General features: G+C 43.8%; 1 protein-coding gene across 1 annotated transcript; it reads right to left on the bottom strand.

Annotated features, from left to right (window-relative positions):
• Window positions 1–303: 303 nt before the first annotated feature.
• LOC311123956 (uncharacterized protein) lies at window positions 304–25,784 on the bottom strand. The gene is given in 49 exon segments (XM_084158235.1): window positions 304–1,427; window positions 1,728–1,970; window positions 2,280–2,464; window positions 2,804–3,050; window positions 3,414–3,521; window positions 3,639–3,692; window positions 4,010–4,117; window positions 4,282–4,335; window positions 4,537–4,644; window positions 4,876–4,929; window positions 5,072–5,179; window positions 5,491–5,598; window positions 5,909–6,070; window positions 6,171–6,224; window positions 6,514–6,567; window positions 6,768–6,875; window positions 7,157–7,210; window positions 7,545–7,598; window positions 8,844–8,897; window positions 9,014–9,067; window positions 9,365–9,472; window positions 9,961–10,059; window positions 10,321–10,365; window positions 10,775–10,882; window positions 10,995–11,048; window positions 11,363–11,416; window positions 11,686–11,784; window positions 12,013–12,066; window positions 12,209–12,307; window positions 12,459–12,512; window positions 12,655–12,762; window positions 12,871–12,924; window positions 13,025–13,123; window positions 13,533–13,577; window positions 13,799–13,897; window positions 14,295–14,348; window positions 14,626–14,724; window positions 15,173–15,217; window positions 16,203–16,256; window positions 16,908–16,961; window positions 17,108–17,161; window positions 17,346–17,399; window positions 18,021–18,074; window positions 18,472–18,516; window positions 20,425–20,481; window positions 21,179–21,262; window positions 21,873–21,908; window position 25,617; window positions 25,619–25,784. Coding segments are annotated over 49 exon segments (4,056 nt in total). The 5' UTR covers window positions 25,687–25,784; the 3' UTR covers window positions 304–1,280.
• Between the last annotated feature and the right edge of the window lie 213 nt (window positions 25,785–25,997).

Here is a 25,997-nt window from a genome sequence, read left to right as displayed (position 1 = left end):
TGTCTATTGTCAGAGGCACTGGATGCATTGAAAAATGTATTTACAAGCAAAAAAAGAAAGAGGAATTTAACAAACAATTGTAAACAGGCATCTGCATTCATGTACTTTTAGGCCTATTTTATTCCTAAACTATTGTAAAAAGTATAGGTCTTTGGTGTACAATGACTTATAGAACATAGGTCATGAGGATTAAAGAAGTTACTTGAATACTGGCAGTGTTTGTTTTCCCCTCCTGGTTGAAAATGACATGTGGAAGGAAAAGTAAAGTTCTCTATCTAACCAAAAACACAAAACAATCAATCATTCAACTCCAACCTCATTTAATGATATTATCATTATAAAACATGAAAGCACTTTAGTCATTGAATGGTGTTGTTTGGGAACATTGGACATGCTTTATTTCAGAACTTTTCACAATTGATTTAAACATCTCACATATACAAAATAGGTACAATAAACTTTGTGGTTTTTTTCTTTTGAGAGAGAGAGGCCGCCTAAAATCCATTAAAAATGGATGAAATAATGTGCTGTCTGCATGAACACTGCATTGATGGGGGAGAATTTAAGGAGTAAAATGTCTGAACAAAACCAAACCAAAACTTATAGACAAAAATGAACAAAAATACTAAAAGAAACGGTCAAAACCAGACAAACATCAGACCAGATTTAGGAAAATTCCACCTGCTTAAAATGGGGTTAATCAGGGAGAACTGTGCAAGACTCGTCAAAATCAAAAGAAAGAAACACAGTAAGAATGAGAGTGGTTTCCTGCTCCTACACAGCTGTATGTTTAGCACCATAGGTCTCTGCTTCAAGTAATTCAGCACCTTTGATACAGGACGGAGCTTGAAGCCTTAGAACTCGTAACATCTACGTTGTGGATCAGACAGGTTCTCAATATTTTTTTCTAAAACACAGGCATGAGGTAGCTTCAACCTTTTTTTGTAATTTTTTTGTGGTTTTAAACCTCCTCGTTGGAAGATATACAAAGACCACAAAGTGATGCATACGTTCAGCGTTTTTATTACACTTCTTTTATTTTTTACAAAATGATGACATGTCCCACAACATGGTGTTTTCCCGCGTCTCTTTGGGCTGCTGTATTAATTTGCATTGCACAACGCTCCGTTCAGTCCATTGGTCCTCTCCGATAGAGCCCAGCTTAAGCAAGTGGATGCGCAGAGGAAATCAGCATTCAGTATAAAACCAACACAGAAAAAAGGGCAGAGATTCTTTTTTTTCTTTCTTTCTCTCTTTTTTTTAATTGATCATGAGTCTATTTATTTGAAACAGACTGGGCCAATGTCCAAACCAAACTCTTGATCAGCTCCACCAATGTCCAAAGGTGCAATGTCGAGGATGGGCAGGCGAGATGGTTTATTTGTTCTGTATTCAATGACTGTCTTGCTCCACTGGCCAGTGTGTCTCTGCAGAGGTAGGACAAAAGGAGAAACCATGTATCAGAACAGTGCACCCACTCAGTATATCAAATCGTGAAAACATACAAATGCTTCACTTACAATAATACCCTACAGTAGCCTATGATACTTTACATAAAGAGTCAGATTCCCAAACTCTTTCACTAACCAGTAAGTTACATAAAACGACCCTGAGCCTGAGTTCACCCTTCCACCACGCACTGCATCTAATTGTGTGAGTGAACACAGAGAGAGAACGAACAAAGCTATTGTTTGAGACATTGCGGTGGAAATAGAAAGGGGACTTACAGTGCAGCCGTCCTCCAGAACGTTGAAAGTGAAGCGGCTGTTGCCCTCGGCACTCAGCTCCACGTCATTGGAACCCTGCAGGAGCACGGCCTTCTTCAGGTTGCCGTTCTCTCCGTCCATGTATGCCACGCTGTTCTTGCAGTGGTACGTGATGTTCTGGGTGGCCTGGTTGGCCAGGAGACGCATGAAGGCCAGCTGAGTGGCCATGCTCTGAGGGCTCAGGGTCTCGTCGTTGTACGCAAACTGTGAAACAACATAGGAGGAATTAAGACAGGATCAGTGTCAAGATGTGGTCTCAAGCATTTAGAAAAAAACCTTGGTGAAGAATCGTATAGATAGATAGATGTCTGATGATCTCTTTAAAATGGAACCAATACGATCATGTTAAGGGTACTGGAGATTAATGTAAGCCAATAACATGGGCCTATACTATACTACTAAAATATGGCTAAAATCAGACTGGTGTGCCAATCAAATCAATGTGTCTTCCTCCCCTGATGTTCAAACTGTCCGCTCTTGTCATTAGAATCAGTACAGGTTCAGTCTGCTCACCTCAGTACCACCGTTGATGGTCTCTCCGAACCAGACGTGCTTCTTGTTCTCAGAGCTCCTGTACCAGTTCTTGCGGGCAATGCTCTCTGGGTGAGGGTGGATGCAGGTGTGTCCGGTGGAGAAGTCGCAGTGGGCCTTGATAGCGTCAGCGATGCAGCCCTGGTTGGGGTCGATCCAGTAGAAACCTGCAGGGGAGGACAAGAGAGAGAAACATTGATTAGCTCTGATAATCCTACTAACACTATTATTAATACTTCAGTGGGACTTTTCATTGTTTAGGTGTTGTTTACATTTTGAGTTTCAGGTTCAACATGATACTGTACTGAATATTGTATGGGTTTGATCGCTCAAGGAGAGTATTGGTAGTGAAATGTAGAGTGATAGATAAAGAGATGGAGAGTTGTTGAGACTCCAAGGAAGTAGATATTTTAGTGGTTAAGAGAGTATGATGGTTCTAAGGCACCTCAGTGAGTCAACCAATCAATAAAGAGAAAGACAGAGATGTGTCTGTGGCACCAACTCACCACTGCTCCATTCGGGGTGGCTGAGTCTGATGTCTCTGCAGGTACGGGCGGGGTTCTTCTTGGAACCCTCGGGGGTGAGCATGTTCTCGATCTGGGAGTTTAGGGATTTGATGGTGGCGTCCACCTCGTAGTCCTTGGCCCTGAGAGAGGGCTGGTCGGCTCTGTACTCATCGTAACCACCAGACTGGTCGTATCCGCCACCAGCGGGACCTGCGGGTCCGGGAAGACCAGGAGAGCCGGGGGGACCCTGTGGGTGAGAGAAGAGAGTTAACAACCTCAACCTTGGTCAAAGGTCACTGCTGCTACTGCTGCTGCTACTGAGAAGTATCTCATTTTCACTTTCCCCTGCTACAAGTGTAACTTGTATCAGTGAATTTATGTTTAAGCTAATTATATGTCAACCTAGATACATTATGTGTTGGGATGTTAACAGCTAGTATCTGCCTTCACACAGAGCTTATATGATCACCCCCCTTTGTCGGCAATACTGTGCCTTTTGGCTGACTGACTAACTGACTGTGTGGCTGACTGGCTGACTTACTGACTGGCTGAATGGCTGACTGACTGACTGACTGACTGAGGCTGGTGTGTGAGTACTAGATATACTCACAGCAGGTCCGAGATGTCCAGCGGGACCACGGTGTCCAACAGGTCCGATAGCACCATGTCCTCCAGCTCTACCATCCTTACCAGGGGGACCATGGGGTCCGGCGGGGCCCTAGAGACAAGCAGAGGGAGATGACAAGGACAGGTGTCAATACATGTCTTTTATCTGTCTAGTTGGAGGAAGATACAATGGAGGGAGCATTTGATGTAGATAGCGCTAGTTACTTACTCTGGGTCCAGCAGGTCCAGTGATACCAGCAGAGCCAGTCTCACCAGATGGTCCCTGGAGGGGAGAGATATGGTTAGATTAGAGACCTCAGGGGTAGATACAGCATACTGTAGGGGAGAGATATGGTTAGATTAGAGACCTCAGGGGTAGATACAGCATAAGAACATTGTAATACAGTAAATTATTCACATTTATGTGAAGTGGCTATAAGGCTTCTGTAAATAAAATGGAGAAGCTGATACAAACTTGAGGATATGGGATGGAATATTTCAGGATATGAGATTAGATCATGATGGATGGATGGATGGATGGATGGATGGATGGAAGGATGGATGGATAGATGGATGGTCAGAGCAGTCATCATGACTTACGTTTGGTCCGGGCATTCCCTGGAGACCACCATGTCCACGCAGACCCTTCATACCTCTGTCTCCCTTCTCTCCAGCCACACCCTTCTCTCCACGGGAACCAGCGGGGCCCTACAACACAAGGAGACACAGAACCATAACAGAGGTGCGTTATTTCATATAGACCTACAGTATAGGCACAACTAGGCTACGGCGATGCACTATAATAGTTGAAATGATTTGACAAGTTATAATTCAGCAGTCCGAGTCAAGATGAGGTTGGATTGGGTACTCACTTGGGCACCACGGGCACCAGCAGCACCGACGGGACCACCATTTCCAGTTGGGCCCTAGAGAGGCAGAGAGGAAGAAGATGTAGAGATGGAACCACAGTAACATGCTAGAGATGGAACCACAGTAACATGCTAGAGATGGAACCACAGTAACATGCTAGAGATGGAACCACAGTAACATGCTAGAGATGGAACCACAGTAACAGTTTTTCTGTGTAGAGTAGAAGTGATGTCTGTTTTATGTGAATATGAACTTACAGACTCTCCACGGTTTCCAGGTCTGCCGACGGCGCCGGAGGGTCCGTTGGGTCCGGGTTGACCAGAGCTTCCAAGGGTTCCAGGAGAACCAGGCTCACCACGGTCACCCTGCAAGGGGGCAAAGTTCAAGGTTCAAAGTTGAAAGTTCAAGACATTGTTTCAACTGATATGAAGGTCAGTTCATATGAATGTTCCTGTGATGAAGCCTGTAAAATGGAATCAGCTTCCTCTCCCCCAATCCTAACCTTAACCATTAGTGGGGAAAATGCAAAACTGACCCCCAAATCAGCGTCTAGGGGCAACTTCACCCTACACCACACAAGACAGAGAGGAGTGTACCTTGAAACCAGCAGTTCCGGGACGGCCGGGAGGTCCATCGTTGCCAGGGCTACCCTGTGGGGTGACACAATAGCATGTTAATTGCATTGCCATGGGAACTGCAGGTGAACTGTAATTTCGATTTTGAGCCATGTGTTTACTTACAGGCTCTGAGTACTTGTTTAACACATCAATCAATCAATCAATCAATCCTTACCTCACGTCCAGCCTCTCCCTGAGCACCAGTCATACCGGGCATGCCAATGTTACCAGCGGGACCACGGGGTCCAGAGGCACCAGCAGGTCCAAGTCTACCAGGCTCACCCTGAATGGCACAGAGTATCACAGGGTCAACACAGTACAAACACATACCATAGTAACACACAGTCAATGTACTGTATCCATAACTCATCAATGGATTGCAGCGCAGACAAATATGGTTGACTGGGCTCCACTAGTCTGGAATAGCCTATCATTTTCAAGAAGTGTGATTTGGCCCATTTTTGATCAACGTCATTTCAATATTATATGCCAAATAGCACATTCTCCAGAGATTTTTTTCTTTCTGCGGTCGGATGTGTCTGCTAAATCAGTTTGAATAATGTTTGTAAACAACAGAAGGTGTGATGTTCTCACCACAGCACCAGGACCGCCAGGAAGACCCTTGTCACCACGGGAACCAGGCAGACCAACGAAGCCAGAGGGTCCGAGGAAACCTTGAGGTCCAGGGGTACCAGGAGCACCCTGAACAGGGACAGGAGATCAGGAGGTGAGAGTGGAGAAAAGCAGAGAACGGAGAAAGAAACCCAATAAACTTTCCCCCATCGCCATTAGTTTTGTTAAGCAGCCCAAACAATGTAAAATGCTTTGAGACCAAATGAAAAGCTAGCCTGGTCCCAGATCTGTTCTGTGCTGTTTTGCCAACTCCTATGGTCCTATTGCAAAACAGCACAAACAGATCTGGGACCAGGCTAGTGAAAGGCATGACATAAATCCCATCCATTCTTGAGTAGAAGCTTACTGAGAGGCCTCAATGGGAGCTATGATGACTTACGGGAGGACCGCTCTCTCCAGGGGATCCCTTGTCTCCAGCGATACCAGCGGGTCCACTATGTCCCTGCTCTCCCTGAGGTCCCCCGGGTCCAGGATCACCACGGAGACCACGAGGGCCATCCTTACCAGCGGGACCAGCAGAGCCAGGGGGCCCAGTAATACCCTGTGTGTAGGGAAGAGGACGGGACAAGTGGTTATTGAGGGAAGAAAGTGAGAGGTGTGTGTGTGTGTGTGTGTGTGTGTGTGTGTGTGTGTTTACTTACAGCGGGACCGGGGCCTCCAACTCTACCGGCAGCACCAGGGAAACCAGTCAGACCCTGAAGAGAAAGAACACAGAGGTCAAAGGTAGAAAGCAGCCAAGGTCACTGGGTCACAGAGAGATGGGGTGTCGTTTACAGGCGGCTGGTGGCACCTTAATTGGGGAGGACGAGCTCATAGTAATGGCTGGAACGGAGTTAATGGAATGGTATGAAACACATAAAACAAATGGTTTCCATTTGGTTGATGCCATTCCATTAACTCCATTCCAGCCATTATTATGAGCCATCCTCCCCTCAGCAGCCTCCTGTGGTGTCGTGTGTGTGTGATATCAGTGACAGCACTTACAGAAGGTCCAGCATCACCACGACCACCAGGGGGGCCAGCGGGTCCACTAGCACCCTAGACAAGAAAACAAGAAAAGTCACTAAATTATAGAATTCCCAGTGAGGATTTACAGTACATGATGTCCACTGTCTGTGTGAATGGATATAGTTGATTCCCGTTGAAGTAGGTGGTTAGAATGGGCTTTATGTTTCACCTAGGAATGAAGAGAACCAAGTGAGTTAGTAAGTAATATAGCATTTCTGGGTGAGACTTACAGAAGGTCCAGATTGGCCAGCAGGTCCAGCAAGGCCGGCGGGGCCGACGTCTCCCTTTCCACCAGCGGGTCCCTTGTCTCCTCTAGGTCCAGACTGACCATCAGAACCCTGCATGGAACACAAAGACACGGGTCAGAACAGAACCCACAGAACAAGGGCCGCAGCAACACAAGGTAGTGTGTGTGTGTGTGTTGGCGCGCGTAAACAAGTTTGTCTATGTGTGTGTATGAGTCTGCCAGTCAGTGAATGAGTGAGGTTGTATGTGTGTGTGTGTGTGTGTGCATGTTTGAGGGTATACGCTTCCATGTTAAAGAAAATCACTATATTTTGATGCATACATGTGACGTGTTTATGTGTGGTTTCAGGGTATCAATCGAAGCAGTACTTACAGGGGGTCCGGCGAAGCCGGGAGGTCCGGCAGGTCCACCCTCTCCACGCTCTCCCTAAAACAGAGCAGGAACACAGGGACAAAGTGTCAGAGGAGACCCTACATGTACAGTCAAGATATACACATCCATCCAGACAGACAGACAATCTAGCGTCAACTAACCACTGATATGACATGATAGTGTTGACTGATGTAATGTCTTTTGGGAAGACATTCTGAATAGTAGATCATGTTAGTCCTTAATTCCTTTGAGGGGTGATGAGTAGATTAAGTTATATGTGTTATGATGTGTTATGTGTTATAATGTGTTATGTGTTATAACGTGTTATGATGTGTTATAATGGGTTATAACGTGTTATAACGTGTTATGACGTGTTGTAGGTACTTACATTGGGTCCACGAAGACCAGCAGGTCCGGCAGGGCCGAAGGAGCCAGATTCACCCTGAAAGAGAGCAAAGATGGAGAATATAAGGGCTCAATCAATCCAAAAAAGATCAATATCAATCCAAAAATCTGAAAAAAATCCGCTTGGAAATGGCTCGGATGTAAAATACTTCTTCATGGTCTGCATAACTTTGATCAATGAACCCTAGCCTTTCAAGTTCCACGGGATGTCCAGTATTCAAGTTGAAGCGTATTAACTACTATTTGTTTCCAAACCAGGCAAAACAATGACGTTATTATGTCTACCACCATCAGTTGCCATATCCTGGTAGATGAATTTGAAGTGTGATGGTATATAATGGAGCAGGTGTCCAGGCAGTGTTGTCTTTCAGGGGCATGTCCAGTAGGCACATCATGAGAGAAAACGTTTTGAAACAGGGAGGTGCTTGTCCAATCAAAAATGCAGTTTTCCGATGCAAATTGTAAAAATAAATATTGGCGCTATGGTGTACCCTCCTGATCATGACCCAGGTTTCCATCATTTGGAGATGACATCAGCAGTTTGGACCTTGGCAGTGTGCTACTGAAAACTGTCCAGCAGATTGAGATGTTGAGGTTCTAGATTCAGAAGCTGTGGCAGGTGGGTCAGTGCTATCAGGGATCCTTGGGACATCCATACCCTAAACCCTAACCTTACCCCCTACCCTAACCTTAACCATAGCCTAACCTTAATCATTTCAAATTTCAGCTGTATATAATTTCAACTTCAATGGGGTAGGGACATCCCAAGGATCCCGGATAGCACGGACGTGGCAGGTGGGGCGCTGCTCGTGATCCAATTGACATTTTAGTCATTTAGCAGACGCTCTTATCCAGAGCGACTTACAATTAGTGAGTGCATAAATTTTTCATACTGCCCCCCCGTGGGAAACGAACCCACAACCCTGGCGTTGCAAGCGCCATGCTCTACCAACTGAGCTACAGGAGGGCCAATATGCTAGTCCTCTCTGGTCTGGACTACAGAGGCCTTTGTTGTTGTCCAAATATTCATAATGACCATACTCAACAATATGATCAATTCATTATCTTGATTACTTGTGAAGAGCCAAAGAGTCTTGAAGGAGGCTCGCTATTCCTCCTCTGTAGGTCAGTGAACAGTAGTCCATCTTGGATTTCATGGATGTGCATAATCGTTGACAAATCTTCCCTAAGTGAGCCCCACAATATTTCTCATCATCATCATCGTCCTTTGCTATCCTTTCATGTGTTGAGGACTAAGGGAGCAGATATTCAGGCTGTTTACCTTTTCACCATTAGCACCGGAAGGTCCAGGGGGTCCACTTGGTCCGGGGGCACCCTAGAAAGAGACACAAGGCACAAAGTCAGACTAAAACACAATCGAGACAGAATAACAATTTATTGGATGTTGTTTTCACTGTGAAAGTGACCGAATGAGATGAGAGAGGAACTTACACGGGCGCCATCTCTTCCCATGTTACCCTCAAGTCCTCTGTGTCCACCCTCACCCTAGATTGGAAAGGGGGAAAATACATGTTAGTCACTCATTTAAAATAACCATTATATACAGTTGTTTTTAGTCAAGGTCTATCAGAGAAGATTCTGCATTAAGGCTGAGAATGTCCAATTCTCCCAATGTTTGTACTGTGAAATAACGACCAAGCGCTGCATTTCACATCAGCACATCAGAAATGATCATTTGCATAAATTACAGCTTTTATTAAACTTTTTACATAATTTCTGTTTGCCTCGTGAAATTGAACTTTTTTATATATGTTTACAGGCAGCATATTCGGGGGGACTTACCTTCTCACCCTTGGGTCCAGGAGTACCACCGGCACCGCGCTCACCGGGCATGCCACCGGGTCCTTGGTGTCCGGGGCCACCAGCAATACCGACAGAACCAGGCTCTCCCTGAAACACAGACATTGGTTAAGAATGGTTCCACTTATAAGCTATCCATCTCATGGAGCAAGCCCATGAGTGGTTAGAAGCTTCATCTGAATACAGTGCTTAAAAGAACAGTGGTGTATTTCTCATACAGAATCAGTTTGCGTCTTCATCAAAACCATACATTAGTACTACCAGAGCTATTGTTCATATATTTTGGTTATACCTACTGTAGGGCCAGGAGGTTTTCCAGAACACACAACCTGACCAGGTGACCAGGAAAAACTCTGGGCATTGTTTACAACAATAATATAGTTCTAAGCCCTTGATAGAGCTGGGATCACCTTGCCCTATTAACAACGATAATATGGTTCTAAGCCCTTCGTAGAGCTGGGATCACCTTGCCCTATTAACAACGATAATATGGTTCTAAGCCCTTCGTAGAGCTGGGATCACCTTGCCCTATTAACAATGATAATATGGTTCTAAGCCCTTCATAGAGCTGTGATCACCTTGCCACCATCGGGGCCTGGAGTTCCAGCAGGTCCACGAGCACCGATGGCTCCCTGAGATCCAGCAGAGCCAGCAGGACCGGGGTTTCCACGCTCTCCCTAGGAACAGACAGAGAGAGAGGGCGACTGTCAGCACCAGGGCTCTGTCATGGGCACACCACAGTATGTATACACTACAGGTGTGTGGGTGTGAGATGTATATAAAGATAGGGTCTAGTTAAGGCCTGAATAGTGCCTGGGTCCTACTTAAGAGTACATGTAAATGGGTGAACAGGATAATGTGCATGGCAACAGGTGCATGGTTGACCAGCAGTCAGGAAATCATACTTAATGGTCTGTGAGAGGTATGAGTGGACATACCTTGACACCAGCGGGTCCAAGGAGTCCCTGGTCTCCGGGCATACCCTGTTGAGAGATGAATGCTTTGTTAGTGCAAAATATTACAAAACATTCCTTTGTTAGTGCAAAATATTACAAAACATTCCTTTGTTAGTGCAAAATATTACAAAACATTCCTTTGTTAGTGTAAAATATTACATAGTGAGAATACCATTAGAATAAAGAGAATATACTGAAATGGAGAGAAAAGGAGGTAACATTTCTATAAACTAAAATGGATTTTGCTATTAAGTTTGTGTTATAGGGTAAATGTATGTGTTTGTGGATGTTGGTTTGTTATGGCTTTGTGGATGTAGGTTTGTGGAAGTGTTTATGTGTCTGTGGCAGTACAGTGGGTTTGTGGAAGTGTTTATGTGTCTGTGGCAGTACAGTGGGTTTGTGTTACAGGTCACAGGTTCTAGGTTTAGTTACTCACTTGGTTGCCAGCTTTGCCAGCCTCACCAGCAGGTCCAGCGGGGCCGGGCAGACCCTGGAAACCAGGAGCACCAGAGGGTCCCTGCTCTCCCTTCTCACCAGTGTTACCCTGTAGAAGAGGAGTGAATCAAGTTAAATCAAATACAATACAATACAATTCACTGTAAGATTAGATTCTAGTTATTACTGTGTATTTAGAGGATATAGGGTAGGCTACTTACAACAACTCCAGCCGGGCCGGGGGCTCCATTGTTGCCATCGGCGCCTGGGCCACCCTAAGCAGAGAGAGGGAGAGGTAGGTGAAACACTGACACTGGCAGCAGGTGAATGATCAATGATCCATGGTAGTTCAGTCAGAGTTCATAGGAAACACAACTCTATTGTAATAAATAACTATAGATGTAGAGTAGGTAATACATTTGTGTTGACTGTTTGGCTCTGTCCCATCAGTCATACGAGGTCACAGATTTAGGATACTTAGCTTTACCAACCGCTCATTTGAGAGATGGCTACCATAGTAGTAAATGAATGCCTTTAACAGTAGAGAGTTGATAATGTAATGAATGTTGTCTGATGTGGGGGAACTTACTCTCAGACCAGTTGCACCAGTAGGTCCCTTATCACCACCCTTGCCAGCCTCACCCTGGAGGGAGAGAAGGAAGAAGAGACCATGGAAACGTCAGATGATCATCGTTTCATGTTGGATGACAGACCATCAAGATAGATAGCAATCTTTTTAAGCCTAAAAGCATATTCTGTCCTTCCAGATCACTTCCTGTTTATTCATTTGGTCATATTCTGCCCACATAGAAGTGCAACAACACCCCAGCTGTCTCTCTCACAGTCCAATCTCACGCTAGCAGATCAACTTCCTGGTTTTACTTCCTGGTTCTACTTCCTGTTTCTACTTACTCCAGGTCCCTTGGGGCCGGGGAATCCAATGTTACCGGGCTGGCCTCTGGGTCCAGTTGGGCCAGGGGGACCAGTGCGGCCATCCAGTCCAGCAGCACCCTGGAAGAGGACACACAAAACACACCGGGGATCAGATATGGCACAACACCACTAGGTGGGTTTTAACATTGTTGGTGGATGGGGTGGGTTACTGTAACCATAGCACCAATTCAATGGAAGTGCTTTGAACCAAGCCATTATTATGACCATCAGTTTCATTGTATTCTATTATTTTATGATATACAGTGTTTGAAAGGATCCATATTGGAGATGTGTTTAATTACTTACAGATGCGCCTTCCTTGCCTGGGGGTCCACCCTGTCCAGAGTTTCCGGGCAGGCCCTATTAACAGACAGAACTTGTTAGTCATTCAGCATCACAGCTAGAGAACACATGCTATATTTGGTTCAGAGATTAGACAGTCAGAGAATCCATTACACATCTTATTGAAACATTATGATTGACAGATGCGTGTGACACTTACTCTGGCTCCAGTCAGACCAGGCTCGCCAGCACGACCGGCATCACCAGGGGGTCCACGGATACCACCAGGGCCGGTGGCTCCGCGAGCTCCGGGCATACCCTGGCAGAGAGAGGGGGGAGGAAGAGCAAGCCATGAGAACAGAACAGTCACTATATTACAAGGTCAAATTTACTATTTTCTTCCTGCCTTTGAACAATTTTCATCATGGTTAATAATATTTTTAGTAGACAGAATATTTTGGGAGACTTACAATGGGACCACCTCTTCCCTCCAGACCAGGCAGACCCCGAGTTCCAGCACCTCCCTATAAGACACAAACAGACAGACAGACAGACAGACAGACAGACAGACAGACAGACATAAGTCAACCATAACCACTCACCTGCACCTTATAGCAAATACACCAAGATTTTACCCCCAGACTGGGTCTGGTATGACATACTCACTCTAGCTCCACGCAGACCAGCGGGCCCGGTGGCACCAGCCTCGCCAGTTGAGCCTCTCTTGCCCTCCTCACCAGCGGGACCAGCGGCACCCTGGACACCAGAGTGACCCTGAAGGAGAAAGCAGAGACCTTAAAGACTGACACAAACACACACCATGTACTGGCATAATGATACAGCACAACTATACTGCTAAACAGCAGTAGCATGGATACTTACAGGCTCTCCCTTAGCACCAGAATCTCCCTTTTGTCCAGAGGGTCCAGGGTCACCCTGCAGTCAAAGAGACACAGATACATGATCAATACCTCAATATTCATACAGATTGTGTTAGTAAAGTGTTGCATTGCTTTTTAGGTCCAGTGGTACTCACACCAAGGCCTCTAGCTCCAGTGGATCCTTGGGGGCCCTGGGGGCCGGGACCTCCTCTTGGGCCTGGGAAACCAGGGGCTCCAGCAACACCGGGGAGACCCTAGAACACACACACACACACAGGATGGAAGAAATGGTGAGTAAGGAGACAGCTGAAGCACCTACTGCATAAACATTATCATAACATTACCTAATCACATTACCCAATATCCAATGGTGTCACTAGAACAGTTACTTATGGCTAATATCACTTCCATGTAATGTGGGAACTGAATTAATTTCTGTACATCATGAATTCTAAAGCTAAAGCGATTCATTGTTGATGCTATTTGAGTGTGCTATTTGCTGATAAGTCAACTGTTGTGCTTCATTCATAACTCATATCATGCCAACACAAGTTCAAGGGTCAAGTGAACAAGATTCTACATCTTGACCTTTGTCTCACCCTAAATTACCTTTGAACTGTCAATCTAGTCTACCCACAATGCAACTATGACCAGAAAACTTACAGCAGCTCCCTTGGCGCCGTTGATACCGTTGTTACCAGGGTTACCCTACAAGGAGAGGAAAATGAAAGAGCGAGTGTTACAGACAAGTGTGTAGAGACGCCAAGACGCCAAGAAACCAACCAACATGATGGAAAATATATATGACCATTGGAGAGAGTTACATTATGTGTTTCAGGAACAGGTAACAAGAAAACCAAGCGAGAGCCTTCAATATGACATATTTCACACTGTGATAATGTTGTGGTTTGTTGGTAGTGTATACTTACATTGGGACCGACGGGGCCAACGGCTCCATTAACACCGGGCTCTCCTCTGCCTCCCTGAGGTCCGGATGGGCCATTGGATCCAGCAGCTCCAATCTCTCCCTGTTACAAAACAGTAACATATTCTCTAAGTCACACAATCCAGTCAAATGGGTAATAGGATGTTTTATAATGTTATATAGATGTTTGATGGTATATAAATCCTCATGGGAATACTATGTATGGAATCATTAGTTTGGTCAAGATGATTGATCCCTTTAGACAGTAAACCAATCAGATTATTGGATAGTGATAACAAATTAGAGAATCATGATGGGTGTTGAGAAAGCTCCTTAGATGTGCTTCTACAGTTCTCAGAACTGGGAATCTGGGAATCTTCTCTGGTGTCCACACTAATAATGTCCATGATATTCTACGGATGATATTCGGAGGATGATATTCTAAGGATTGTGATCATAAAGAAATGCTCTGGAGATGACCATGATGACATCACACTCACCTTGGGGCCAGGGGCTCCAGGGAAACCAGGGGGGCCAGCTGCTCCAAGAGGACCCTGGGAAACAGGAAATAGAGAGAGGACATAGTGAAATAGAGGTCAAGGGTTACAGTAAGTGTTGTAAGATGAAGCTACCCCTAGAAGCGGACGATCTAACTTCAGTTTTAGCATTTCCACCTGTAGTGATTTAGGTTAGGATTACAAGAGGGATAAGCTGATCCTAGATCAGGTCTGGGCCTAAAGATACAGTAACTTCTACAGAGGGGTCACTCCTAGGTGATCCATTAGGTTAAGGGGTCAGAGGTTATGGGGTCAAAGGAGAAGTAGCACTCACAGCAGGGCCGCTGGGTCCACTGCTTCCATCAGCACCACGGGCACCTGCAGGGCCAGCAGGGCCGGCACGGCCTCTCTCACCATTCAGACCACGAGAACCCTGGGGTGGGGAAGAGAGGCAGAGAGCGATCGAGAGAGAGGGAGAGAGGGAGAGAGAGTATGTTTGAGTGCACAATTATATATATATTTTTTTGTGCGTGTATGTAGTGAGTATATATTGTATATGATATATTACTGGTTGTACATTTGATTTCCCAACTAGGATAATACATATTGATTGGTGATCAGTAGACAGTGAAGAGGACACAGCAAGTACTCATCTCCACTGTGTTTCCTTTGCAATCAGCTATGTGAATGCAATGTATTTTGCATGTGACAAACGGTAAAGAATCAATGTGAGGTACATTCAGACTCGGCTATGCAGGTGACATGTTTCATTAGTGATACATATGCCTTGGGCTGACACCTGACAACATGCTTATTTTGACATTTTCCTCTAGGGAACAATATGATGAAAAAGTGAAGGGTGACGTAATGTGTGAACTTACAGCTGATCCTGGGTTTCCATTAGCTCCATGGGCACCAGTCTCACCCTATGGGAGAAGCAGGAGAACACGTATTCAGATGACAGGAGGTCGTAGGTTACGAACGGTGTGAACACTGGGATATATCTGGATTGGTAAGCATGGGTGTAATAGAAATGTAATTCTCTGAGATTTAGAATAAATATGTAGGTACTATGGTGAACGAGTGAAAAAACAAACACAGATATTTGAGTAACCGCTATCAATGTAGAGTGATTGCGAAAAAACTTGCACTAAAATGTGCAACTGTATGTGAAATTGACTTTACTTTTAGGTGTTACAGGGTCGGTTTTCCGGACCCAGATTAATCCTATACGTTGAGTCAAAAGCTTGCACAATGGATCTCTCTATTGAAAGTATTTTTTAGTTCAGGGCTAGGCTTAATCTGTGTCCGGGAAACCGGCCCACAAAGATGAAAGCTAAATCCCTGTTACACCTCTGCATTAGGCCTCCTGTGCAATTTGTGGGGTTTGACAGGGATAAAGGAATGAGGTTGTGATTATTTGTGGGGTTTGACAGGGATAAAGGAATGAGGTTGTGATTATTTGTGGGGTTTGACAGGGATAAAGGAATGAGGTTGTGATTATTTGTGGGGTTTGACAGGGATAAAGGAATGAGGTTGTGATTATTTGTGGGGTTTGACAGGGATCAAGGAATGAGGTTGTGATTATTTGTGGGGTTTGACAGGGATAAAGGAATGAGGTTGTGATTATTTGTGGGGTTTGACAGGGATAAAGCAATGAGGTTGTGATTATTTGTGGGGTTTGACAGGGATAAAGGAATGAGGTTGTGATTATTTGTGGGGTTTGACAGGGATAAAGGAATGAGGTTGTGATTATTTTGTGGGGTTTGACAGGGATAAAGGAATGAGGTTGTGATTATTTGTGGGGTTTGACAGGGATAAAGGAATGAGGTTGTGATTATTTGTGGGGTTTTACAGGGATAAAGGAATGAGGTTGTGATTGAGGAGGATGTACTGTGGCTGCAACGTTACCTTAGCACCAGCTGAACCAGGCTCTCCTTTGCGTCCATCCAGACCATTGTAACCCTGGAGCACAGAGAGAACAGGTTAGCATCCTGAGACAATACACAATTCTTATAGTCTAAAATCAATTAAGAACAGGAAACAAATACCCCCCCCCCCCCCCCCCCCCTTATCGTTCAGATCATATTGATTATCTGGTGAGGGAATATCTAGAGATCTCTGCTTCTTGTATTCTTTTTGATGTGGGATGCATTTTCGCTCAGTTTCTCATGGGACAAAACTCCTCCTAATTTCCAATCATTACTAGTCTTTTCTAAAGACTATATCTAAAAAAATACACGTTATTCCCTTCATAGTGCACTTGACCAGAGCCACATAAGTCAGAAGTAGTGTTCTAAATAGGGAATAGGGTGTCATTTGAGATGAGTACTACAAGGGAAGTGTGTGACTGGGTCACATTCAGTGGGGTGCAACGTTACAGAACATCCAGATAGAAATGTATGACGTAGAACAGAACATGATTTTCTGTAATGTGGAAAGGAGATTCATGTCAGCTCTATACAAGTAATCTCTATCTGTAACCTTCAGAGCGTTGCACCCTCCTGAAGGCTACCCAGGTGTGTCTCCAGGACAGAACAGGTATACTGTATAACAGGGTCGTTGGGAGGTCGTTAGGAGAGGCAGGGCCAGGTAGGTATTAATGTAAATACTCACTCTGTGTCCCTTCATTCCAGGAAGTCCAGGAGTTCCGGGGAATCCACGAGCACCCTACAGAGGAGGGAGAGAAGAGGTTAGAAAAATGTCTGTCTGTCTGTGTCTGCAAGTTTTACGTGATAACACTTTATGGGTTAATGTATATTTAGTGTCAATGTATATTTTGTTAACTGTCTGTCAGCTCTGGATATTGCCCTTACCTGAGTTCCGGGGCCACCTCTGTCACCAGGCTTGCCAGGTCTGCCGTTGTTACCCTACAATTGAACAGACAAGCTGCATTAGATGTGTATACTGTAGGTCCACTATCATGATAGCATATGTCTGTTGCATTTTCCACATTCACTAATCGCCCCAGTAGGCAAGTAGTGCCACAGGTAGGAAGTTATTAGACCAAACGTTAGACCAAAATAACACAGAGGATTTTAACTGTTTACTTACATCCTCACCGGGCTTGCCAGCGGATCCAGGAGGTCCACGAGCACCAACAGAGCCCTTGGATGAGAGAGAAGTCAGAGTTCAGGGTTAAGGTCATAGGTCATAGTCAAATTCTGTGTTCCAGGTTCTATGTTGGCTTTCTGTGTAGCGGTGTAGTGTTGATGGCTGCATCTGTGTCTGTAGAGTTGAAATTGTTAACCTACTGTATTGGTACACCTGCGCATGGACAGATATGAGAAATGAATATCTGTTTAGTCCAAATTGACTATGGGGTATCACTGGGTCGTGTGAGAAATGAATATCTGTTTAGTCCAAATTGACTATGGGGTATCACTGGGTCGTGTGAGAAATGAATATCTGTTTAGTCCAAATTGACTATGGGGTATCACTGGGTCGTGTGAGAAATGAATATCTGTTTAGTCCAAATTGACTATGGGGTATCACTGGGTCGTGTGAGAAATGAATATCTGTTTAGTCCAAATTGACTATGGGGTATCACTGGGTCGTGCCGTGTTGGATTATAACTATACTACATATGGGACATTGTTGAAGATGTGGGATAAGGGGTGGAGGAGAGAGAGTAAGGGATGCGTATAGAGTATCAGGCTGAGCTCTGATCAACCTGTTATAGACCAAATGTAACAGTGGGTGAGAGTTTCCATGAGAGAGTTATCTTACAGTTTGTCCGGGCTCTCCAGGCTCTCCAGCATGTCCTGTGAATCCTTGGGGTCCCTGTTGATAGGAAAACGACACAACAGTGAGTCGATTTATCCAAATGAGACATTGTTTTATTACTATGTGATCCAGTTAGGTGTGATGAGTAGAACCAGGACTGAACATGTGATCTGACCAGGGGAAACACTGGGCCCTAGTTAGAGGATAAACTAAGTCCTGTGGGTTAGGGGTCATAGTAGGGGTCCTAGTTAGGGGCTATAGTAGGGGTCCTAGTTAGGGGCTATAGTAGGGGTCCTAGTTAGGGGCTATAGTAGGGGTCCTAGTTAGGGGCTGTACTAGGGCCTGTGGGTTTTTCCTGGCAAGGTCACTGAGTCAGGAAAACTTCCTGGCCTTCGTGTTGAGTTTATATGAGAAAAAGACATTGAGTCATTTGACATATTTGAGAAATACTTACAGGGGCTCCGGGAGGTCCGTTGGGTCCTCTAGATCCCATCAAACCCTGAGGAAAGAAATTGACATCAGATCAAAGTAAAGCTACTGTACATGATCTCAATACTGTTCAATCAAAATGGACGTCCAATTTGGATATGAATCAGTGTAGGGGGGAATGAAATTGAAAATATGGCGAACAAAAACTTTTGCATAAAATAGCAGAGGAAGGCTGTGTGAGATCTTATCCAAATTGAAATCTTAAATGATTTGGGAAGAAGAGAATAAATTGGTAATACATTATTCATAATTACCGAATTGGTATTCTATTGGTAAACACTTAGCTATGTATCTTCACGTATCTCTACAGAGTAGAGAGGGGTCACAGCAACAGATGAAGAAATAACTGCAGTGCACCTATCATGTCCAGAGTTTGGTGTAATATTCTGACAGCTGTTCCATGCTGGACGATGAAGAGGTTATGATCAGTGTCGTAACAGCACATGATCTACAATGCTGTTTCTGGCTGCTGAATCCCAAAATAAACCCTACTCCATAGGCAGGTAGCTTAGTGGTTAAGAGCGTTGTGCCAGTAACCGAAAGGTCGCTGGTTCTAATGCCCGAGCCGACTAGGTGAAAAATCTGTCGATGTACCCTTGAGCAAGCCACTTAACCCTAATTCCTCATGTAAGTTGCTCTGGATAAGAGCGTCTGCTAAATGACTAAAATGTAAATGTAATAAGATTAGGAAAGGCTATCAGCTTCGCGGTTATAACTCTACCTTGCCCTCCGATAGGCCAGGTGGAATTTTCACAACATTGCTTGCTTACATCCATCTTATCAGATCCACACAAATGCCTAGGGGTCAGGGGTTAGGCAAGAACTAGTGCCAAGGGAATAGGGCCTAAGGGCTAAGCAGGGACAATGCCAAGGGAATAGGGCCTAAGGGCTAAGCAGGGACAATGCCAAGGGAATAGGGCCTAAGGGCTAAGCAGGGACAATGCCAAGGGAATAGGGCCTAAGGGCTAAGCAGGGACAGTGCCAAGGGAATAGGGCCTAAGGGCTAAGCAGGGACAATGCCAAGGGAATAGGGCCTAAGGGCTAAGCAGGGACAATGCCAAGGGAATAGGGCCTAAGGGCTAAGCAGGGACAGTGCCAAGGGAATAGGGCCTAAGGGCTAAGCAGGGACAGTGCCAAGGGAATAGGGCCTAAGGGCTAAGCAGGGACAATGCCAAGGGAATAGGGCCTAAGGGCTAAGCAGGGACAATGCCAAGGGAATAGGGCCTAAGGGCTAAGCAGGGACAATGCCAAGGGAATAGGGCCTAAGGGCTAAGCAGGGACAGTGCCAAGGGAATAGGGCCTAAGGGCTAAGCAGGGACAGTGCCAAGGGAATAGGGCCTAAGGGCTAAGCAGGGACAGTGCCAAGGGAATAGGGCCTAAGGGCTAAGCAGGGACAATGCCAAGGGAATAGGGCCTAAGGGCTAAGCAGGGACAATGCCAAGGGAATAGGGCCTAAGGGCTAAGCAGGGACAGTGCCAAGGGAATAGGGCCTAAGGGCTAAGCAGGGACAGTGCCAAGGGAATAGGGCCTAAGGGCTAAGCAGGGACAGTGCCAAGGGAATAGGGCCTAAGGGCTAAGCAGGGACAGTGCCAAGGGAATAGGGCCTAAGGGCTAAGCAGGGACAGTGCCAAGGGAATAGGGCCTAAGGGCTAAGCAGGGACAGTGCCAGGGGCTAGTGCCAAGTAGAGCATGGCACTTGCAACGCCAGGGTTGTGGGTTCGTTTCCCACGGGGGGCCAGTATGAAAATCTATGCACTCACTAACTGTAAGTCGCTCTGGATAAGAGTGTCTGCTAAATTACTAAAATGTAAATGTAAGTAGGTAGGGCATACAGGATTGTGGCAACTGGTTAGGGGTGAGGGTTTAATTTAGGGTTAATTCAGGGTCACCCTCTCTCTCTTGTGTTTGGGGGCCTCACCATGGGTCCAGGTCCGGGGTCGCTGCCTTTTCCTCCATCAAACTGAGCAGCAAAGTTCTGGCAAAACAAAACAGGGACACACATTATTATCACAGAAATGAACAATTAATAAAAGCCATGTTTGACAAATACTAATCGCATAGTAGTCATAATTCCATTGGTTAATCCCAGATGTTCGATTGAGGGTCTTGAGACATGAGAGTAGTAGTCCTTAGGGTCAACCATGATGAACAATATTGACAAACTGTCCCAGTATTGAAAATAACTTTTAGGTCTAAAACGAAATAATCTCAGAATATAAGGTCATTGGAACCTCCAATCACCGTGTTGTGTGTGTAAGCCATGTTTATGCTTTACTGTGTCAGGGGGTCATTGTGGGGTCAAAGGGTCATAGGTCAACAGGGTATAAGGTCATAAGGGTATGAGGTCATGGGGTCAAGACCACCCAATTGAACTCATCCCTAGAGAGTACTAGGTACTTCAAGGGACACTCTGAACACTTTTAACATGGCTGATTTGAAAGAGGAACCAAGTGCCATGCCCCGGTAACACACCAAAACCAACGAGTCTTTTTGGTCACGTTAAGAGTTCAAAATGTCCTCCATTTTCTGAGAGAAAAATGACAGCCAGTGAAAACATTTGTTACAGAACTGTCAGCCATTTGAGTGCAAAAACTGACTGAAATTCTTTGAGAGAAAATATGGTCATTTTTAGAGTGAGAAAATGAGGGACATAATGATATAGGTGAACTTACTCCTCCAAGTCCAGGGGGACCAGGGGGGCCGGCAACGCCGGGGAGTCCAGGTTTACCATCTCTTCCATTACGGCCTTGGGGACCCTGAGAGAGAGATAGAAACAACGTATTATTTAAAGAAATCTTTGAGCTAAAATACTTTATATTCTATACATATTTATGCTGTAATTCCGCTGGAAATGTTCTTCATCCTCTGATGTTGTTTATGATGACTTTCTATTTTTGTTTAGTTTTCTGTTGTGATGTTGCCCAGTCCTGTAACATACTGTAAGTGCTCTACTGTACACTATAGAAAAATGGGAAAACAACACATTCTACATTATTACATAAGCAAAATTATTACAAAATTATTACAATTTACATAGTGATGTATAATTGATTTAAAGCCATTTTAAAATAATATTTATTTGCTTATATGTTTATAATATATCTGGGTAAAAATACATCCAATAATATCGTTGTCAACATCGAGGATATAGGCCTCTATGCCATGTGAATAAGGGGTGTGGCCACAACAGGGTCAAAGTATGTTGTGTAGCCCTCTCAGAAATGTGCATTTAAACAAGTGTAGTAACTTACAGACACCTAACATACAACATCTACACACCAAAGGAAAATTACAATAATTATTGAACAAGGAAAATGTCGAAGCATTTTAAAGTTCACACAAAACAGCTGGGTTTTCTTTGCTTACCCTGTCACCTCGAGGTCCTTTCTCTCCTGTTGGGCCCTATGGTGGGAAAATATCTCAATCAGACAAACATACAAGACAAGACAAACCACTCAAATATACATTTTAAAAGCTTATCAGTGCTTCTAGCAAAGCTGGTCATAGACCCTAATCTCAAATAGATGATTGCATCAATGTTAAAGGAAAAATCCACGCAAACTATATTTTGGTATTTGTTTCATTAATCCATTGTTGATACAGTCCCAAAATGGTTTGCATGTCAGCAGTCAAGTTTTCAAGATATTGGAAGCAAAGCGTCACCAGCCACATCATCATGGCCACATCATCATGATGCATTTTGCATCATCATGATGATGTGGCCGGTGACACTTTGCTTCTTGAAAGTCCAATATCTTAAAAACTTGACTGCTGACATGAAAAACATTTTGGGACTGTATCAACAGTGGATGAATGAAAAAAATACCAAAAGATCATTTTTGAGTGGATTTTTCCTTTAATTGAGTTCAAGCATTAGAAGGTAGACTGCAATGTGTCATAATGTGTACATAAACAAACTTGCCCTTACAGTTTGAGGACAAGCATGTCAACACATTAACGTTACTGTATGAGTCAACAGCGCATACTGACTCGGCCTCTCAGTACACTTGACCTTTGACCTTTGAGTAATCCTGAGCCTCAAAGTTTAGATATGCCACACTTTTAAATTACACATAAGAACATGTTTGCTCACCTTGAGTCCCCCCTAAATAGAAAAGAAGATAAATAAATTTCACATTTATTTATTCAGTCTTTCCTACATTTCTTATGTCATTCAACGTGTAGGCTATATCAACCGTACATCAGTTTTCTCATCTCTCTTTTTTGCCAACAAAGCATATTAGTTGCCAGTGTCATAACACAGTATTGCATGCATAAGTGTATATTATAAGTCACATGCTTGTGCAGCTAACTATATCAAACAGATAACAGCACATAAAGATATAATGTCATCTTAATCACTATTGCAGAGAGATGTTTAAAGGTGCACTATGGAGCTGGGTCAATGATCTAATGCCAAATCCAGATTGATGTTGCATGGCAGAAGGCTATGCAGGTGTATAGGCCAATCAATCAATCAATCAATCAATCAATCAATCATAATCAATGAACCTTATAGACACACTGCCCCTTTAAAGTATCAGAATGCCAATATAACTGCTGAGAAACAATATCCAGGTGAGCAATTTGTAACAATCTCAACTATAACAGACCATTCTAAACAAGCAACTCTTCCTTTATACTGTAAAAAAAACATCTGATATAATACAGGCCAAATCCAGGGCCTGTGTTAAAAAAGCTTCTCATAGTAGGAATGCTGATCTAGGATCAGGTCCCCCCATCCACATAATTTTATAAATGATGATCTAAAAGGCTAAACTGATCCTAGATCAGACTTACTGAATATGGGCCTGGAATGTCTCTGCCATGTTTAGCTTTCAAACCTCTTCCTGATCCTATTAAAGGGCCCGTTGTGCCCAGCGGCCCCATGGGTAAACCAGCACTGGCGGTTTTAACTTTCACTGACACTACCCCTGACCAATAGGAGCCTCACCTATTCATTGGCAGCAAGTGAAGAAAAAATAACCCTCTTCAGAGGTAGACTAAAATCAAACTGAAATACTCTGCTATAGTTGAGATTGCTCAAATTGTCGACAGAGGGATCTTTTCACCGGATATTAGCTGGAACTTGGAACCAACAGACAAGATGCAAAAAGGTAAAATATCTTCTAAAAGCTGTTTTGATAGATAATATCATGCACATGTACTAACCGCTGTGATGTTTCAACAAGGAGGGGGAGGAGGAGGAGGAGGAGGAGGAGGAGGAGGAGGAGGAGGAGGAGGGGGAGGAGGAAAAAGGCATACTCAGTTAGAACATGATCACTAACATAGTAAAATAGTTTCTGTAGCAATCTAAATTATTTCTTCTTGTGACCCATTTGTCCAATGCAAAATGCCTTATTTTCCTTTGTAGATAGCAAAATAACTGTTGTTCTTTGTTTCCAGAATATACATGACTGTAAGTCGCTTTGGATAAAAGCGTCTGCTAAATGGCATATTATTATTATTATTATATACACAAAGATTAGAAAGATTAGGATGATAAGTACCTAAAAGGCAATCTGACAAAAACAACCAAAGCCATATAAAAGGTGAGAGGTATCAAAGCTGTCCATATAAATGCGGCCAAGCTTCTACAATATTCAATAGAGTTTTGTCAACAACAACATTGGGTCATATATAGGTCTGAAGTAGCTACTAAAATTCAACAGCATCCATCTTTGGGAAAAATTAAAATCTTCAAATGTGACTGAATTATTTTTCATGCATCACTGCTCACAGACTGGAAATGTCAGTGTCATTTACACACTAGCCAAGCAGCCAGCAGTCAGGTTTTTACAGGTTTCAAAGGCCTGTGTATCCACATCCCCTGAGGAAAACAACTTGTGGTGGAGAGAAGACCAGAAATAAGCCTTGTGTAATTAGGTACTGAATATGGATGTACTACTATAAATTAAGTGATCAGCATTCACTATAGTCTACCTAAGTAAATTATATCCTGTCATATGCTATCCTATGCTTTTGTATTGCATCCTTGCCTATTCTTTTCTATGTATGGCAACTTGATTTAGAGGAGTCTAAATTACTACATTGGTCTAAATTACTAAATTAGATGAAAATAGATTTAATTCAAGAAACATTGTCAATAGTTTTGAAGAACTATCAACTTATGTTGCTTGTTATGACCTAGGCGTTTCCTGTTTAGGCCTCAGTGGTGTCCTCATTATGATGCGGCATAACAACCAGTTCCTCTTGGTCCTGCCCTGCTGATGGATGACATCGCACCTCCTCTAAAATACTGCGATGTCATGTCCTTACGTGGCCACTAGATGACGCATTTGGACAATTAAAATAATATCATCATGGAAAAGATTGTTTTAACTTATATTACTTGTAAATACAACGCAAATTTCATTTGTGTTACTTGAAAATAATGCTCTTTATTCTTATAATACCAATAGTAACTATATTTCAATGAAATAGCTCTAAACCTAACTACACAAGGCCTTCTCTTCCACAAGGCCTAACAAATAGGCCATAGCTTGCACTAAGTTACTCAATAATATGTCGAAATAATTTTGGGATCGAAAATCTATACTTTTGTAAAGATCTATATGTATTTCTATAGAAAATATATCATGGAGGGCTGATGCCAAAGGGGATGCTGTTAAATTTGACCACCAGGGGGCGGCGTTTCAATTCCCTATAATAAAAGTTCATTCCCTGGACTCTGAACAGTATGTACAACGCCCCAAACTTTTCATCCTAGAAGTTTACAGATAAATTCCAATTGTTGTCTAAATGTTGGTAGCTCCATTGTTCTAAAATCTATTCAAAACCACTAAATTAACAACTTTAAACGATTCTTTCAAGGCTGTGATAACTTTTTTTCATCAGTGCGTTTCTCTCTCGGAGACTAATCAATTGGCAACTGTATCCACGGAAAAAGAATGAAGAATCCACCGAAATGACCAGCATCCGTTCGGTTTTATATAGCCAGAGGGAAGCCCTCAAATGAACTTTTAGCGGTCCTCGGGTTATTTCCAAGTAAGTTCCATATAAAAGCCAAGCATAAGCGCTGTAAGGTCCTCCTGAACTCTTAAAACAGGACAAAAATCCTCGGTAAAAGACAAAACATATCAAACTTACATTGGCATGATGCTAGAAATGAAGTTACTGCAAGCAGCAACAGAATCCGGTTATCCACAAAGCTGAGCATGTCTAAGCAGACATGCAGACTCCTTGTGCTGCAGTGCCCTGTTTAACTACTTCAAGCAGGCATACAGTTGTGGTGACTAGAGTAACTCCAAGATTGGAAACCTGCTGCCGTGATGCTAGAATATTACAGACCAATCAGTCCTATTTATATGGCAGGAGGTTCCTTTGTCTGCGTGTCAACAGTCAGCCCCCGGACCAATAGGAGAAGTGAAATCCTATATGACTCCCATCCCATCCCCAATAAGTCATATGGTCCTACATCTCCAGCCTTCTCTCAGAAACGTTGGCAATGCTTCCGCGATGATGACGAGT

The sequence above is a fragment of the Coregonus lavaretus genome (assembly GCF_964263955.1).
Source record: "Coregonus lavaretus genome assembly, chromosome: 3".
NCBI lineage: Eukaryota > Metazoa > Chordata > Actinopteri > Salmoniformes > Salmonidae > Coregonus > Coregonus lavaretus.
This window is presented reverse-complemented; position numbering and strand designations above follow the sequence as displayed.